Here is a 15,537-nt window from a genome sequence, read left to right as displayed (position 1 = left end):
CTAAATTGCCTTAAATGATGTTAAAGGAACAAAAAACACTATCTTAGTTTTTCATGTAAATGCATTTCTTATCTGTAAGGCATCAACTTGTAGACTGAAAAAGACCCTAAAAACATTAATTGTGGTGTATACTTTAATAAACTGATTAAATGTACCTTAGGTCACTATCAGAAATATAGACATTAACTAATTAGCAAGAGTGGCTAAAACAAGAGAGACAGCAGATAAGCTGCTCAGCTTCCCTGCAGGTGTGCCAATTTTTGTCCATATTCCAGCAAGGAGTACTATATAAAATTTAACTGTATAACATGTTGAAATGGCAAAGTGCATGCTCTGTTTCCTCTAAAAATAATTAACTAGGTATTATTGCTGATGGTTTTATGTTATTTCTCTCATTCTAAGGCCTGATAATGACTGTAAGTAAACCGTGTTACTTTGGAAACCTGCTGCTTGGGATTGTTGGAGTAGACGTTAATCTCGCGTATATCTTGGAAGATGTCACCTATTATCAAGACTCCTTGGGTTCCTACACTTTCCTCATTGATAATAAAGGTAATTTTTTGGCTCAGATGATCTCTTCTAGTCCCACTGAGGTCATTAACCATCAAAAGGAAACTCTTAATTCTCGTGTCACTAAATAGTCTATATGTAATGAATGATAATATTTATTAAAAGATGAATTGCACGTTGTTTGGTTAGTTTTGCCTGAGAGTTGCACGGGACTGTAGGTGGATTCATGACTTGAAAATTCCATGCTGGAGTTTTGATGTGGAAATGCTTACTTGCTGTTGAGATGTTCAACATGTGTGACATTGAGGTTTTCTGTAAAAACTGGTGTATATGTATGTTCAGCTCTTTTCCTCGGATCCCAACCTCTTTTTATTTCTTGATTCTTTGAGATGTCTTTCATTTGCGACTGATCTAGTTCTTCATTTGCAACTTCTTTGATAATATTGCTTGTTCACTGACATTTGTTAAGCCTTTGCAAAAACCATATGGAGTTACTGTATTTTTTTTTTCTTTCCTATAAATATTCACCCTGGGCTCAGTTTTTATAATGCACTCAATGTATGGATTGGTGTCTTTATTTTTTAGGATACACTCTTATGCACCCATCCCTTACCAGGCCGTACCTGCTCTCTGAGCCACCGCTCCACACAGATATCATCCATTACGAGAACATTCCGAAATTTGAGCTGGTGCGCCAGAACATCCTTAGGTAAGAAATCTGAGTTGCAGGTCTAAACATTAGTAGTCCTAGGGCACTAGAAGTGCTTTAAGGGAATATAAGGTAAAGTTCCTTTTCCAACACTATTTGAATACTTGGATGGATTTCCTCCGCACCGCAACAGTTCTGGTTTGTTTTTTCCTCCAACTTTCTTCCTTTTACTATCTGGTGTACTCAGTGGTTTCTACAGCTGAGCCAGGTGATGCTCTTTCTAATCTCCCTCTTTTCCAGTGTTTGGTCTGGGTTTTTCTTTATCCTTTGTCTAATCCGAGTATGTGTTTTAACTAAAGGGTGGAGGTACACAAGTGCATTTTCAGTATATATATACGCTTTCTCTTCACCTGAGACTGATAATAGTCTCTTATGATATTTTTATAAATGTACAGTAGATAGGTTTCGTTTAAGAGCTTTCTTGGCGTTTAATAAAATGCTGTATGTTTTATTTGCCAATATAGCATTCCCCTGGGCAGCCAGATCATTACGGTTCCTGTGAACTCCTCGCTGTCTTGGCATGTAAACAAACTGAGAGAAATTGGGAAAGAAGCCTACAATGTCAGCTATGCCTGGAAAATGGTAAGGACTTCAGGTGACGCTGTTGCAGGATGACTTAGAGTAAGTTCATATATTGAACAGTACATTGAATATAGTGAAGTATTGCTATATGTTGAAGTACGAAAGGTTTGAATTACTCAGAAACCGCATGACTGTGGGGTTTTTTGTTACAGGGATGAACCAGTGAAATTGCCATTTCAGTTTTTTTACCATGTCATCTTCAAAGACGTGTCTGTATGGACATGTCTCTGTTCTTGCTTCAGCAAGGGACTAATTTCATAAGACAGATGTAATGTACAGTCACACAGAGATTATATTCGTGCGTTCCCAATGGAATTAAATCTGTCCTGGTCCAGATGTCACACTGCAAGGCAGATGACACATAAATGCTTACAGAAACCATGTTTGAGTACAGGGCTGAGGTGGTGTTCATCATGAAGTCATTCTTTTGCTTAATACTGTTATATTAGGGGTAGAGTAGTACAATCCATTAATGAATATAATTGGGAAAATGTCAATTTCTCGTTCTGATCTTTTTCTCAGAACTATATCAGCAGCCACTAATGGTGTTTGCTGTAATTTAACACTTTTCTTACAAACATTAGTTATATCGGAGCTTTCATTGAAACAGAGTACGATGTGTATGCAACAGGCTTTATTCCCAGTTGTGAGAGCTTTAAGAGAGCTTCTAGCAGCTGTCTTCCTTTCTTCAGCTTAACGTATCTGAACACTAATCTTGACCCAAGGATTAAAATGGAATGTAAAGGTCAATATAATCCAGGTGATTTTCACTGATGTCAGAAATAATTGGCTACTTTTTTGTGCCAACAAACTTAGGAGGGTACTTGTGGATTATTTCACAGTATTAAGTTAAATCCAACCAAAAAGATTAAGCTGAGCAGTTTTTAAGAGATTAAATCTGTCATTGTGTAACAGAACTTCACATAGGAGGGCGTCTGGAGCTAATTTTCTGATGTTGTAATGCTACATTAAATATCAGACACCCTTGCAGAGCAGCTGGGTAACTCCAGGTTTTGCTAGTTTGATGTACTATAAGATACTTAAAATATACAAACCAGTAAAGCATGTGACACACGCAGCGCACAATTAAGAGTGGTAATGAGAAAATCTTATTTTTGAGAGTTAATTCATCTGTATTCTTCATAAAGGGAATACCAGTGTGTTTTATCAACTCTGCACCTGAAATCTCTCCTCTGTTAATAACACTTCAAAAAGTATCCACAAAACAGTGTTAGAAATTATTGCTAATTGAGCAACAAAATTAAGGTCTTAATGTAATCTTTTTTTTTCCTGAAAACTAAATATTTGTGCATAGACTATGTGAAAGTATTTTTAATACAACTCTGGTCCATACAGGATGGTTACAGACTGGAATGTGGCTGGTGGGACTGAGTTGCAGTAATCAGAGCACTGAAGACAAGTGTTTGTATCCTGCACAAACACCAACACGGCTTGAAAATTTTATCTGCACAGTCGTTCTCTCTGTTTTCTGTGGGATCAAGTCCGTGTTTCTGTATTAGCTGCTTTGAAAAAGAGTTGTCTGTTTTGAGAGAGAGCGGGAATTATGATCCTTGAGAGCATGGCAAAGCGTGGTACCACCTTCCAGAACTGGATGGGATGAGCCGTTAAAGAAAAGAGAGTGAATGCCAAATAAAAAATAAGTTCTGTAACTCCTCCACCCTTTTGTTTGTTTGATGACTTGCCCATGTCTTTCAGGTCCAGGACACATCCTTTATTCTGTGTGTCGTGGTGATACAGCCAGAAATACCTGTTAAGCAACTGAAGAATCTCAACACTGTCCCCAGCAGCAAGCTCTTGTATCACCGACTGGATCTGCTGGGCCAGCCCAATGCCTGCCTGCACTTCAAGCAGCTGGCGACCTTAGGTAAAGCTTTCTTGCTGTTCCTCTTGACCTCCTGCATCTTTCTGCAGAGTTGTGGCAGCTGAAAGTAAAACTCTTCTCACCAAACACTGGAAATACTCTCCTCTTGAGAGGCTTTTGTTTCCAAGGCTGATTTTCTAATAGCCTCTCAGAGCTCTTCATTGATCACAGCTACACTGCTCAAGGGTGAACACTTGCATGAGCGAACACAGTGGGATTGCTCATCAAAATAAAAGAGAAATGCACCATGAGCCTTGCTTGAGTTCCCAGAGAGTGAAGTGGGGATGGGAGACGTCTCAGCAACCTTAGAACAAAGTTCTGTTCTCTTGGCTGTAAAGCAGCTTATTAACAAATAACATAAGTAGGATGAAGTCCCGGCCAGTTGTGCAGGGCTACTTTGTGACTTATGCAAGTTTTTCACTGCCAGAACCATTTAATACCATCACTCATGTGAAGTCAGGAGTTACGTCTGTTGGGGGAAACTGTGAACTCCTGTGCTGTGATGGTTTCCAGACCTTCCTTACCTGATTCAAAATTCTCCGCTCACTGACACATTTCTGCTTTTCATAAGCTAAGTTGATTCTGTTCTACCTGACTGATTTCAGGAGTTGCTCAGACATACTGGAAAGAGGGAGAGTCTCCATGGCAGTGTAAGTTCTAGTGTATTTGGAAGGGATAGCGAACTTAAAAAACATAATATATTCTAAGAACGTAGAGATTTTTTAATATAAGCATCGTAAGTTGCAAGCTTTCATATTGAAATATTAGTCATGGGGGTTTTGCTAAAATTTATGTTGTATTATAAGAAGTTCTGAATTAAGTGCTTTTGTTTGTAGCAAGGTTTGAAGGTCTTATGGATGGATTAGCAGCACAGTTGGGATATTTTCTTAGCTATATTGCACTGCCACAAATAACTTAAGTGAGATTAGATTGGAGGAGTTATGGAGGAACTTGACAAACCTATGGAAATTGCTTTGCCAATTGTTTAAAATATAGGTTTGTATTCTTTCTTTAATGTGGTGCCTAGTCTTCATTATCTGATATCCAGAAAGACAAGATATAAATGGAAAATATCCAAAGAACGCGGTACTAAGCTGACAAGTGGAAAAACTTCATGCAAAGCAAAATGCAATCACATCAGAATATTTGGTCTGGGAAGCAGATGAAGGGCTGTAATAGAAGTTCGTGAGTGATGACTGCAGTACATATGGTTGCTGGATGTATGGTGATGTGTTTGAGAGGAATGTGAATAAAAGCAGAACACTTCACATACTCTGGTGAATTTTTTCCTTTGGAGACCATTACACATGGGGAAATTAGGTTCCATGGGTCAAATATTCAGAAAAGGCATTATTCTCATCCTCCAGCCCTGCATCATCATCTTTTTTCAAAAGAAAAAGCTGTCTGGTATTGCAGTTTTGCACAAGGAGAGTTTACTTTCTAGTCTGTTCTGGAAATTACCCCAGACAGCCACACATTTATTGGTAAGCTCCCCCTCCACACTTGTAATTCTCCATTTGTTCATTATCTGTAATTGAAAGCGCTCATTTTTGTTTTCCTCTGGTGTATCCAACCTAAACATGGATAAGTAATTTCTTCTTTAGCATTAAGTCTTTTTTTAAGGGCAAACAGCTTCTGTAATCTTTTGAAAAGCAGTAATGCTGAGGTTGTTTAGACTTTGAGAACAAGGGCACTAAAATTACCAAATAACCCATGGAGATCAGAGCAAGTGGACTAACTTCGTGACTTCTGTATTTTGAAGCAAGAAAGGTGATTCATGTGCAACGTAAGTTTTGTCAGTGCCTGGGCAGGCGAGCTGTGCTGGTCAGCGCTCCATTTTGAGTGAAAAACTTCACATTTTCCGCCCTTTCTTGCAGTCCACTCGTGACCTGAAGGAGCTGTGCACTTTGCATACTGACACGTGCAATTCCTTGTCCATAACACTCCCGTGTTTGCTTCTTTTCAGAAAGCCCTACAGTCATGCTCTCTGCGGGCAGCTTCTCCTCTCCATACGAACATCTCAGCCAGCCCGAGACAAAGCGGATGGTGGAGCATTACACGGCCTATCTCAGCGACAACACGCGCCTCATCGCCAACCCCGGCCTCAAGGTGTGTTCCTCGGTGCTGCCCGCTCTGGGCAGCCCTGGAGACCCCGGGTTCCTCATGTCCTACACCTGCATTTGGGAGGGGAGGACCTGAAATATCCATCTCCTGATGCTCATAAGGTTACAGAGCAGTGGTTTGGAGGGGTGTCCCCACACCTGGAGTGGTGGCTGTGGGCTTCAGAGCCTGGAAGACTGGAGAGAAGAGGGAGGGGGATTCCTCCCTAAGAGGGGGGGAGTTTGCTGATAAGTAGCTATTGAAATGAGCACTAGAAAAATTAAAGCTGCAGTAAGTTCTTAACAGAAATACCTTTGTGTTCTTAGGCATATAAATGAGAAATTTCTATTTTGTGTGCAAGCAGAGCAGTTTTTATATTTATGTGAAGTAAAAAAGCAAATGCTAAAAGCCACAGAGATAATGACAACAATGTTTTATTATAATAAGCTTTTCCTTTGCTTGGAACGTGCCAGATCCGTCTGGTGTGAGACGACTTTAAACAAGTAATTGAGTTTAGATGATCTTCGATGGCTCTTTAGGAAACCCCGTGAGCGGCTTATTATCTTCTCATGCAAGTCTTAGAGGAACCCTGCTAGGTCTGCCTTTGTTTTGCAGTTCTCTGTCAGAAATGAAGTAATGGCTACCAGTCACGTCACAGATGAATGGATGACACAAATGGAAATGAGTAGCCTGAACAGTTATATTGTGCGCCGTTACATAGCAACCCCCAATGGGGTGCTCCGAATTTACCCCGGTTCCCTCATGGACAAAGCATTTGATCCCACCAGGAGACAATGGTGAGTTTTAGGGTACTGTTCTCAGAGCTTTGGATAATCTTGGAGGGCAATAAAGAAAATATTTGGTATCGATTTCATAGCCTGTTTTGGTTTTATGTCCAGCTATCAACTATTTAACTAGAAATATTTTCTTGGTGGGTGAAAGGCTCAGTACTTAAATACAGCCAGTTAAAACCTGTATTGTTTCTAATTTCAACCCTTTTTATTTTAAGTGATAGTTCTGTCTCATATCCCTGTTGTGGCAGATGGGAATATAAATATTCAGAATATTAGTATCCCCTTTAGGGATTAGCTGATTCAGGAGTGTTTTCAACTCCCTCTGCCACTTTTGGTTGTTAATATTTTAATCTTTTTGTTTACAGCAGGTTTCCTTCATAATTTAGAGTAGGAATTTGCTAGCTTGACTGTGCGCTATTAATTATGCACTAGCATCTGATTTGGGAAAATATTTGTGTACGTTACAAATATATCTACAAATGAGACAGGCGAGCGCTGCAGAGCGGAGTTGGACGTGTGGGCAGGATCCGGGCAGGTGCTGCTGCATCGTGACGCTGCCAAAGGCACGAACCAGCGCCAGGTCCCAACCCACCAGCTGAAAAAATCATTGCCATAGCTACTGATGAGCTTTTATTCAGGTTTTCTTCTTTTTTTTTGTTTTTATTCATGCTTTTGCTGACAGATAAGATGATGGAGTTTTGCTCTTGTTTTTTGTAGTGAGATAAACAAGGTGCATGCATGTTGTAAATGAACTGAATGCACTTTTACAATCCCTTGTTTCCATTTAAGAAAGGTCTCAAATTATTTTCATTATTGGTTTTGGGAGAACTTGTTTGATTTGGTTTGTTTTTTTCTTGCTTTTACACTTCACTGTTTTGCACAAACCGTGGTTATGAAAAAGCCTCCATATATAGCATGCTATAGTGTCCTTTTTTTTGTTTTTAATATATAAAGCCAAATGGCAGTGTTTTGGGAAGAAGATACAAGCAAAGCACTAGTAAAAAAGTAGAATTCTGTCACTTCCACAGTGCAGTCCAGACTCTGAGGTTAGTACACTGGAAAGCAAAGTAATAGCTTTTTCATACACAGACGTTTTCCCAACAGTTGGAATGTCTTTCAAACTTTCATGACAGTAAGAAGATATTTGACATTGTCGACAGGAAATTTTAAAAGCAATTGCAATTTGTAACCACTTTCTGACATCTTTCCAGATTTGCATGTGTGATTTCTGCCTACAGGACATCCTTTCTGCTGCGTTTGCAATGTAATAATTTTGCCAGTGTTTGCTTTCAGTTCGAGCCTTCGCCGGCGCCAAAGTCATGTGTTGTTCTGGGGAAAAATGTCTAAAATGCCATCTCATGTATTCAATGAAGAAGTAAATTGAGCTTTTTTAATGCATTTGTATGTACTGAAGAACCATTCATTGAGCAAGTCTGGTTTAGGTCTGGGTCCTAATCACACTTAGGTACTCATTTAATATTAAGAAACTTTAATTTGGTAGCACATTGTTCACAGTGTGCAGAATTCAGTGTTTATGTTTCTGAAAAATCAAGGATACTGCCTTAAAGCTTGCAGTAATTATGAGTTTCTTTTGGCTGCCCTCAGGTACTTGCATGCAGTGGCTAATCCAGGACTAATTACCTTTACTGGTCCTTACTTAGACGTTGGAGGGGCAGGCTACGTCGTCACCATCAGTCACACTGTCCATTCTTCCAGGTAAATGGTGTTTTGAGGTTTGTGTCAAGTAAGAATAATCTCAGTTATCCAGATATGCTCTGGGTAGGAGAGGAACATGCTGGCTGACTCCTGTGTGTTCCAGAACTGAAAACCAAACCTGGTTTTACAGTGCTTTTGATGAAGTGTGATATAACCTTGTGTAGATTCAGTGGCAATAGCATGTTGAAACACTGAAAAATCCATGTTATGTGTATAGTTTATATTCTGTAGCTTTATTGATATACGAATAATAACAGTATATAGAAAAAAAGGGCTGATTGGTGAGAATTGATTCTATGAGAGTGTGGTCCTGGATGAACACGAGCTGCTATGTTGTGTGTGCAAGACAAGGACCAAGGAAGAGGAGAGGGATCGCTTTCAGGAGGCAGTTTGGGATATGTTCCCTCTCTGCTGGTAGTCAAGTACATTTTCCTCAAGATTGCTAATCTCTAAATTTCCTGAAGTTACTCACACTTACACTTCTGAAGTTGTGTGTACCAGGGTGATGTTTGGAATGGAGTAAGAGGTGAAAGCAGATCTACTGAACTGCAAACAGGTCAGTCCGCAAAGGTGGTTTTCATTAAAGATCTGTCCATACTCCAGACATCAGAGTAGCTCCTTGCCTGGACTGTTTAATTCAGCCCTTCTGGACCGGGCCTTTCAAGAGTAGAGAAGAACTTGAGAAGCCTGTAAACCTTCAACTGCCCTTACGGGACTGCAGAAAACAAATCAGAGTGCAAACAGCGGCTTGTGCCTTTGGGATCCAAACCCCATATATGTCTAAAGGACCATCATATAGTTAATATTACCTGCGGGAGAAGTGGAGTGGGTCTCTCTATGAACGTCTCATCAGTACTGGAATGATCCTTTCCTTGAGGACCAGACCTTCTTTGGTTCTGCTTCTTCCTGGCCAGGCCCTCAGCCCAAGGCTCAGGTTTGGTTTTGGATGTAGGCTGTTTATAGGAGCTCAGTTTATAGAACATGTACTGAACTTTCCTATCACAAGCTCTCCCAAGTTCCAGAAATTGTAATTACTCGTTTTGTTTTTCACATGGAGCCTCTTCCAAGACTCTCACTGAGCATGTGCCTTCTGCTTGTGCTCCATCTAAGACCCCTCCAGTACAAAGGTAACTTCTAACGTTGCACTGGTAAATACAGATGACAAAGGCAGCAGAGCTCAGGACGCTGCTTTTCAGCTCTTCTCAGACATCTCGGCATTGTTTGGGGTTTCCCACCACAGGACATCTGCCTGTCGTTTTTGGCAGGAGTATTATCAAGCTGAACGCCTGCATGGTGCTTCTCACAGAGGAATTTACTTAAGGGACATAAGCACTTGAGTGAGAAGTGCAATTAATCATGATTCTGATTTTTATCTAGCAAGAGATGGTTCAGTTAGCTTTAAGAACTTAAAGCTCGCGTGGGTTATTAGAACATGATTAAAGAACGGTTAAACAAAGTTTGGCAGATGTGAGTGTGATTCTTGGGTAAATATGACCTCTAAAGCTTATACTCACATGTGGTTATAATCCCCAAAGAGGTTTTAGTTAAAAAAAAAAAGAGAGTGGGGGAGGAATCAGTAGAGTTAATGGGCACACTCGCATTAGAAACTGCTGTGTGGGTTTAAATAACAACATTAGTTTATCTGGAACTGACACTCATCTCTCAATCCTGTTTTATGTATCTCTTATTTCTTTTTTGGAGGCTGGGAATAGAAGATTCATGCAAGAAGCTGTTTAATACAGTGTGCATCAGCAAACCAGAAGGATTTATTGCTTAAAAATGAAGCTAAAACATTTACAGCGTTCCTAATGGCTTTTTGTCTATTAAGACAGAGCAGTAACTTCATAGCTTGATGCCTCGTCTCATCCAGTTAAATGTATCTGTGCTGCTTCACTGTCATTCTCTTTCCCATTCCTCCTCCATGAAATGGGTGCTGTTAAAAATAAACACAGGTTTTTAGAATCTATATTTATAAATCTACTAATTAAATTTGACTACATCTTCACTCTGCCTCTTTAAAAGCAAACTAATGTCAGTCCAGTAAGCAGAGTTGGTTCTATGTGGATAAGGGGTTGCCAGCAGCCTCTGCTGTGCATAGTCCAGCTGTGCCTTTCAGTATCTTCTTTCTCTAAACGTTTTTGTTCCTGTCTTCAGAGATAAAATTATTTAGAAAAGTAAATTTAAAAGAGTAGCGAGTCAAAGGTGTCTCCTTTGCCATCAACATAAGGCCCACTTGGGTGCAAAGTAGCCCGCCCCGCAGTTTGAGGATGAGCTGATCATTTTGTGTCCTTGAGAGGTGACCAGGTCTGGCTGTGCCCCTTTGGTGCTGCAAGAAGCCAACTTTGAGAGTCTGGGTGTTAGAAATGGGGGAGTGACAGGTTCCCTTGTCATTTGGTCCAGCCTCAGCCTACTACACACCACTGCATCATACAATCGTTTTCATAACCTCCCCTAATAAATATTATTTGCCTCCGTCATTAAATTTGGAGGCTTTTGTTCTAGAACCTCGCTGCTCTGATGCTCAGCTGCCCAGGGAGGATTTGCACCTTAGTTCAAAATTGTCTGGATGTTTCTCCTGAGGGAAAGGTGGGAACTTGACAGGACAGGAAGTTTTGGAAAAATAACAACATAAATAGAATATAATTTATATTTGGAGCTTTCAGCACCCATTTGCTCTTAGTCAAATGTCGAGACTGTGCTTCTGCCAGGAGAGCTCTTGCAATGGTGTCACTGATGGTGAGGAAGGTTAAAAGTAACCCATTTTTACCTTTATAGAGCCATAAGAAGATGCAGTTCTGTACATCAGCCCATTTTCACCTTTACAGAGCTGTAAGAAAATGCAGTTCCATACATCAGCCTGAGACTGTTGTATCAGTCTTTGATGTGTTGGTTGCTAAGGCAACTGTGTGTATTCCCAAACTGGTGTGTAAAAATAGGAACACAAGCACATTTTCAGTCTGGGCAAAATATTGCACTTCCCAGCAGCTCTTGCTGCCGGTGGTGGTGAGCAGCCCCCGAGACCCCCAGTCTGCCCTTCCCTAAACATTTATTTTATGGTTGCCCTACGCAGGGGAAAAATACTGAATCAGAACGTTTATCAAGTGGTGTGGTTTTAAATCTCACCTGGCACTCAGGAGGCAGTGTCAGCTTAATGTGAATTACTCCTGTTTAATTCCAGCTCACATGGATAACTGGCCTGGTCGCAGGATGTGATCTGAAGCATTTAACACGGCGCTCGTTAAGCAGCACCTAATTACCACCTAGTTGCTCGGTGCAAGGCAACCTGCTTCATGTCTGTAGCTTGGCCAGGTTGTTTTTTTTCTCTGGCTGAAAATCCTAATCGCTCCTACACTTTGGAATTTAGCAAAATATCTACGGCAGCTTCACATTCAGGTCCCGACACTGGGGGCTGAGCAAAGTGGAGCTGTGCAGGATGGAACCCCCCCCAGGCTGTGAGGATTCGAGTGCTGGGAGTGTAGCAGCTGTATCACAGTATCACAGTATGTTTGGGATTGGAAGGGACCTCGAAAGATCATCTAGTCCAATCCCCCTGCTGGAGCAGGAGCGCCTAGGTGAGGTCGCACAGGAATGTGTCCAGGCGGGCTTTGAATGTCTCCAGGGAAGGAGACTCCACAACCTCCCTGGGTAGCCTGTTCCAGTGCTCTGTTACCCTCACTGAGAAGAAGTTCTTTCTCAAATTTAAGTGGAACCTCTTGTGTTCCAGCTTGATCCCATTGCCCCTTGTCCTATCATTGTTTGCCACTGAGAAGAGCCTGACTCCATCCTCGTGGCACTCACCCTTTATATATTTATAAACATTAATAAGGTCACCCCTCAGTCTCCTCTTCTCCAAACTAAAGAGCCCCAGCTCCCTCAGCCTTTCTTCATAAGGGAGATGCTCCACTCCCTTAATCATATTTGTTGCCCTACGCTGGACCCTCTCCAGCAGTTCCCTGTCCTTCTTGAACTGAGGGGCCCATCATTTGTGGGGGGAATTTTTAATCCTAATTTATGTTGCTAAATACTGAACATCTGTAGGTAGTAGGGGTGTTTGTGAGAGCTGAGGAAGGTTCCAGGGTGTGGGTTGGCCCTTGCTGGGCTGTCTCCTGTCTCCATGGTTTGGTTGCATAAGGTGCAATTTAAGTTGAAGAGGCTTCAGGATTTGCAGCAAGTACCTAACGCTGTTAAGATGCTGTTCTCTCCATTTACAGCAGCTATTACTTCATCTAAACATGAGCAAGGCGAACTGAGCTTCAGCGTGGAGGTCTGAATTTGAGCTGGGTGTTTGTATGCCAGAAAAGCCAGTCCTCTTTTCAAGTAGGGAACTGAGTAATTAAAATATTAATGATTGATGCAGGTGTCAGAGCCTTTTTCCTTTTTCCCTCCCCTCTTTGCAGCGCACAGATGTCTTCAGGACATTCGGTGGCAGTGATGGGCATCGACTTCACCCTCCGATACTTCTACAAAGTTCTCATGGACCTGCTGCCAGTTTGTAACCAAGACGGAGGAAACAAAATAAGGTAAAGCCGTCCCTTCCAGGCAATATACATCTAAAGCTATTTTCTTTCCCTTTAAATAGATGACCCCAATGAACTTTTCAACTTAATTTATTCCAGGATTCCGTTACTTTCAATGTGTGTTCTCTACTTTCCACTAAAATTTGTGCTTGTTCTTCTCATTAAGATTATATGGATTTTTTTGTTATTCAAGAGCAAACTGTCATCAGCTCAGTGAACAGTCTGCAGAAGATAACTCATTATTATTTTTGTTATATTTAGACTTCTCTGAAATCCTGGACAAAAAACCATTCTGCATTAAGTGAACATGCTTCCCATTCTCTTCTGTTTGTTTTCATTTTACCTGTTTAGTTACTGTGAGCATGTAATAATGAGGTATTATCTCTAGTTATCTTAACTATGATTAAAAAAATACACTTTTGTTATATTTTTCTCAGAAACATGTAGCACAGCGGGAGTCAGAAGAAGTCTGAGTTCTTTGGGAGTATTAAATTTTGTTTTGACCTGTGTGTACCTTAATTGTTCCTCTTTCCCCTTTTTTCAAAAATCACGTGGTGGAGGGTGGGGGCAGATTCTGTGTGGATCTGGAGTAACTCAACAATGTGGTTTGGGCATTGTTGTTTCTTTGTTTGTTTTTAAACCTTAAATTTGGAAAGGGAAGTGGTTTTCTGCAATCCTCCCATTTCTCTTTTGGTTTGGTTTGGGTATTTTTTTATACATTTTTATGGTGCACAAAAACCAAACCAAACAATTCTGGTTTGGAATTCCTTCCCCCCCCAGTTAAAAACTATTCATAATCAGTGGGGCCAGATGCTTTATTCCGTTCTTACATTCCCTAAATGATAAATTTCAAGCATATTGTTGAATGTTTTGTTAGACCATTCTAACATAGAAGCTGGATCTAATGCTTAACAGCCCCTGCGTAAAGGCTCGCAGGTACCAAGGGACAACTAAGGGATTTTTCAGTGTATCTCTCCGCTTTTTCTCTCTGCAGTCATTCCGGGGTAACCACAAGCCTACTCGTTCTCCTGTTTCCTATAGCATCTTTCAGAAGTTAAAACGCAACATCACAATTTCTAATGCAAAACTCAGGTTGGGGGAGTAAAAAAAATCCAACTAAAAGTTTTAATTACTCCCTTGTATACCTCAAGTGTTGCTGTCCCATCTCTTCCGCACTGATCACTTCAAATTAAATCTGCTCTTTCCCTCCATGGGCCGATGTAGGTAGAGCTTTAGGACATAGGTAGAACTTTACGATGTAGGTAGAGCTTTACATTGCAGATTGCCATGGGAATCGCAGACTTTAAAGCTGCCCAGGCAAAGCCCCGCGGTGCCGGGGACACGGCTGCTGCCCCGCTGAGCTCTTGGGAGCTTTGTGGCCGCATTAACCTCTTCTCGTCTCCCCTCTGTGGCCACTGATTCTGCAGATCTCAGAGCTGCTTGCTCTTCCGCCTTCCCCAGCGTGGCCGTCTGCAGCTATGGAAACCAGAGATGCCAAAAATATCACAGATTAAAACCTCGAAGTTGCAAGATAGAGACAAAGATCCGATGTTATTTCCCTGAGGTCACACAGGAAAATAATGGGAAGAGGAATGGTTGGGAAGGCTGAGAATGTAACAGGACTTGATTTAGCTCCCCACTAAAATTAAATTCTGAGGCAGGAGGTTAATAAAGGAGAGTGTGAAATCGCTGTTTAATTAGTAATGTAGTAGATTCATAAACTGTTAAAGCTTTCCAAGTTCATTTTGCTTAATTTATTTCTGGATCTTCCCCGATCGGACAAGACAATGCGCTGATTGCTTTTCCTTGCTGTTTCTAATCGATTCCATTTTCAAGTTCTCAACAGTCCAGGCTTTGCTGCAAAAGTAACATTTAAAAGCTTCAGGGAAATACCCAATATATTCTTTGGAGACATTTCCCAGGGAATTTGCTTAATGGCCCTGTTATTTTAATAAATGGAAGCCTTTAAAAATTCTTCCTCTAGCTGTAAATTTCAGATGAAGTTTGATGTGGGTGTATTTCTCTAATGGGGGCTCTCCGCTCTCTGTTGCGGGGCAGGTGCTTCATCATGGAGGACAGAGGGTACCTGGTGGCTCACCCAACCCTCATCGATCCCAAGGGACACGCGCCGGTGGAGCAGCAGCACATCACGCACAAGGTCCGGCTCCTTTTTTCTTGGTTTGTTCCTACCTCTTCTAATAGCTGAGGCAGTAAGGACTGTAGAGAAGCTGCTGTTTGTGTCTGATTTAAGAGGCATAAAAATCCTGCTTTTTTTTACTTAGGAGCCTTTGGTAGCAAACGACATTCTGAACCACCCAAACTTCGTCAAGAAAAACCTCTGCAACAGCTTCAGTGACAGAACGGTTCAGCGGTTTTATAAATTTAATACCAGCTTAGTGGTAAGTGTCTTTTTCTGTTTTATTTTGCTTTTGAATGTACTTTGGTTGGGTTGGGTTTCTCCTGGTGGAAACGCAAATCCTTGCCAGAATCAGCAGACGCGGCTGGAAGCCAAACTGCTGTGTGGGTTGGCGTCCGCTCAGCCGCTCCAAACACAAACCCAGCGAGCTGGGCTGCACAGACGACACTCACATGAGGAGTCAGTTGACATGGAAGGAACTCGTTGCACCTTTCCGTACTTAAAAGGGGCCGATAAGAGAGATGGGGACAGACTTTTGAGCAAGGCCTATTGTGATAGCACAAGAGGTGATGGTTTTAAACTAAAGGAGG

At 41.3% G+C, this 15,537-nt stretch overlaps 1 protein-coding gene across 2 annotated transcripts in view; it reads left to right on the top strand.

Annotated features, from left to right (window-relative positions):
* CACHD1 (cache domain containing 1) overlaps window positions 1-15,537 on the top strand; it is a 102,022-nt gene that overhangs the window by 76,450 nt on the left and 10,035 nt on the right. For both annotated transcript variants that reach the window (XM_065842352.2, XM_071810073.1), the window contains exons 10-19: window positions 403-552; window positions 1,096-1,219; window positions 1,684-1,801; window positions 3,518-3,686; window positions 5,650-5,792; window positions 6,399-6,580; window positions 8,183-8,293; window positions 12,691-12,813; window positions 14,869-14,968; window positions 15,093-15,209. In XM_065842352.2, coding sequence (XP_065698424.2) covers window positions 403-552; window positions 1,096-1,219; window positions 1,684-1,801; window positions 3,518-3,686; window positions 5,650-5,792; window positions 6,399-6,580; window positions 8,183-8,293; window positions 12,691-12,813; window positions 14,869-14,968; window positions 15,093-15,209 — 1,337 coding nt within the window. The remainder of the gene's footprint in view (window positions 1-402; window positions 553-1,095; window positions 1,220-1,683; window positions 1,802-3,517; window positions 3,687-5,649; window positions 5,793-6,398; window positions 6,581-8,182; window positions 8,294-12,690; window positions 12,814-14,868; window positions 14,969-15,092; window positions 15,210-15,537) is intronic.

Source organism: Patagioenas fasciata, chromosome 6, assembly GCF_037038585.1.
Source record: "Patagioenas fasciata isolate bPatFas1 chromosome 6, bPatFas1.hap1, whole genome shotgun sequence".
Classification (NCBI taxonomy): Eukaryota; Metazoa; Chordata; class Aves; order Columbiformes; family Columbidae; genus Patagioenas; species Patagioenas fasciata.
This window is presented reverse-complemented; position numbering and strand designations above follow the sequence as displayed.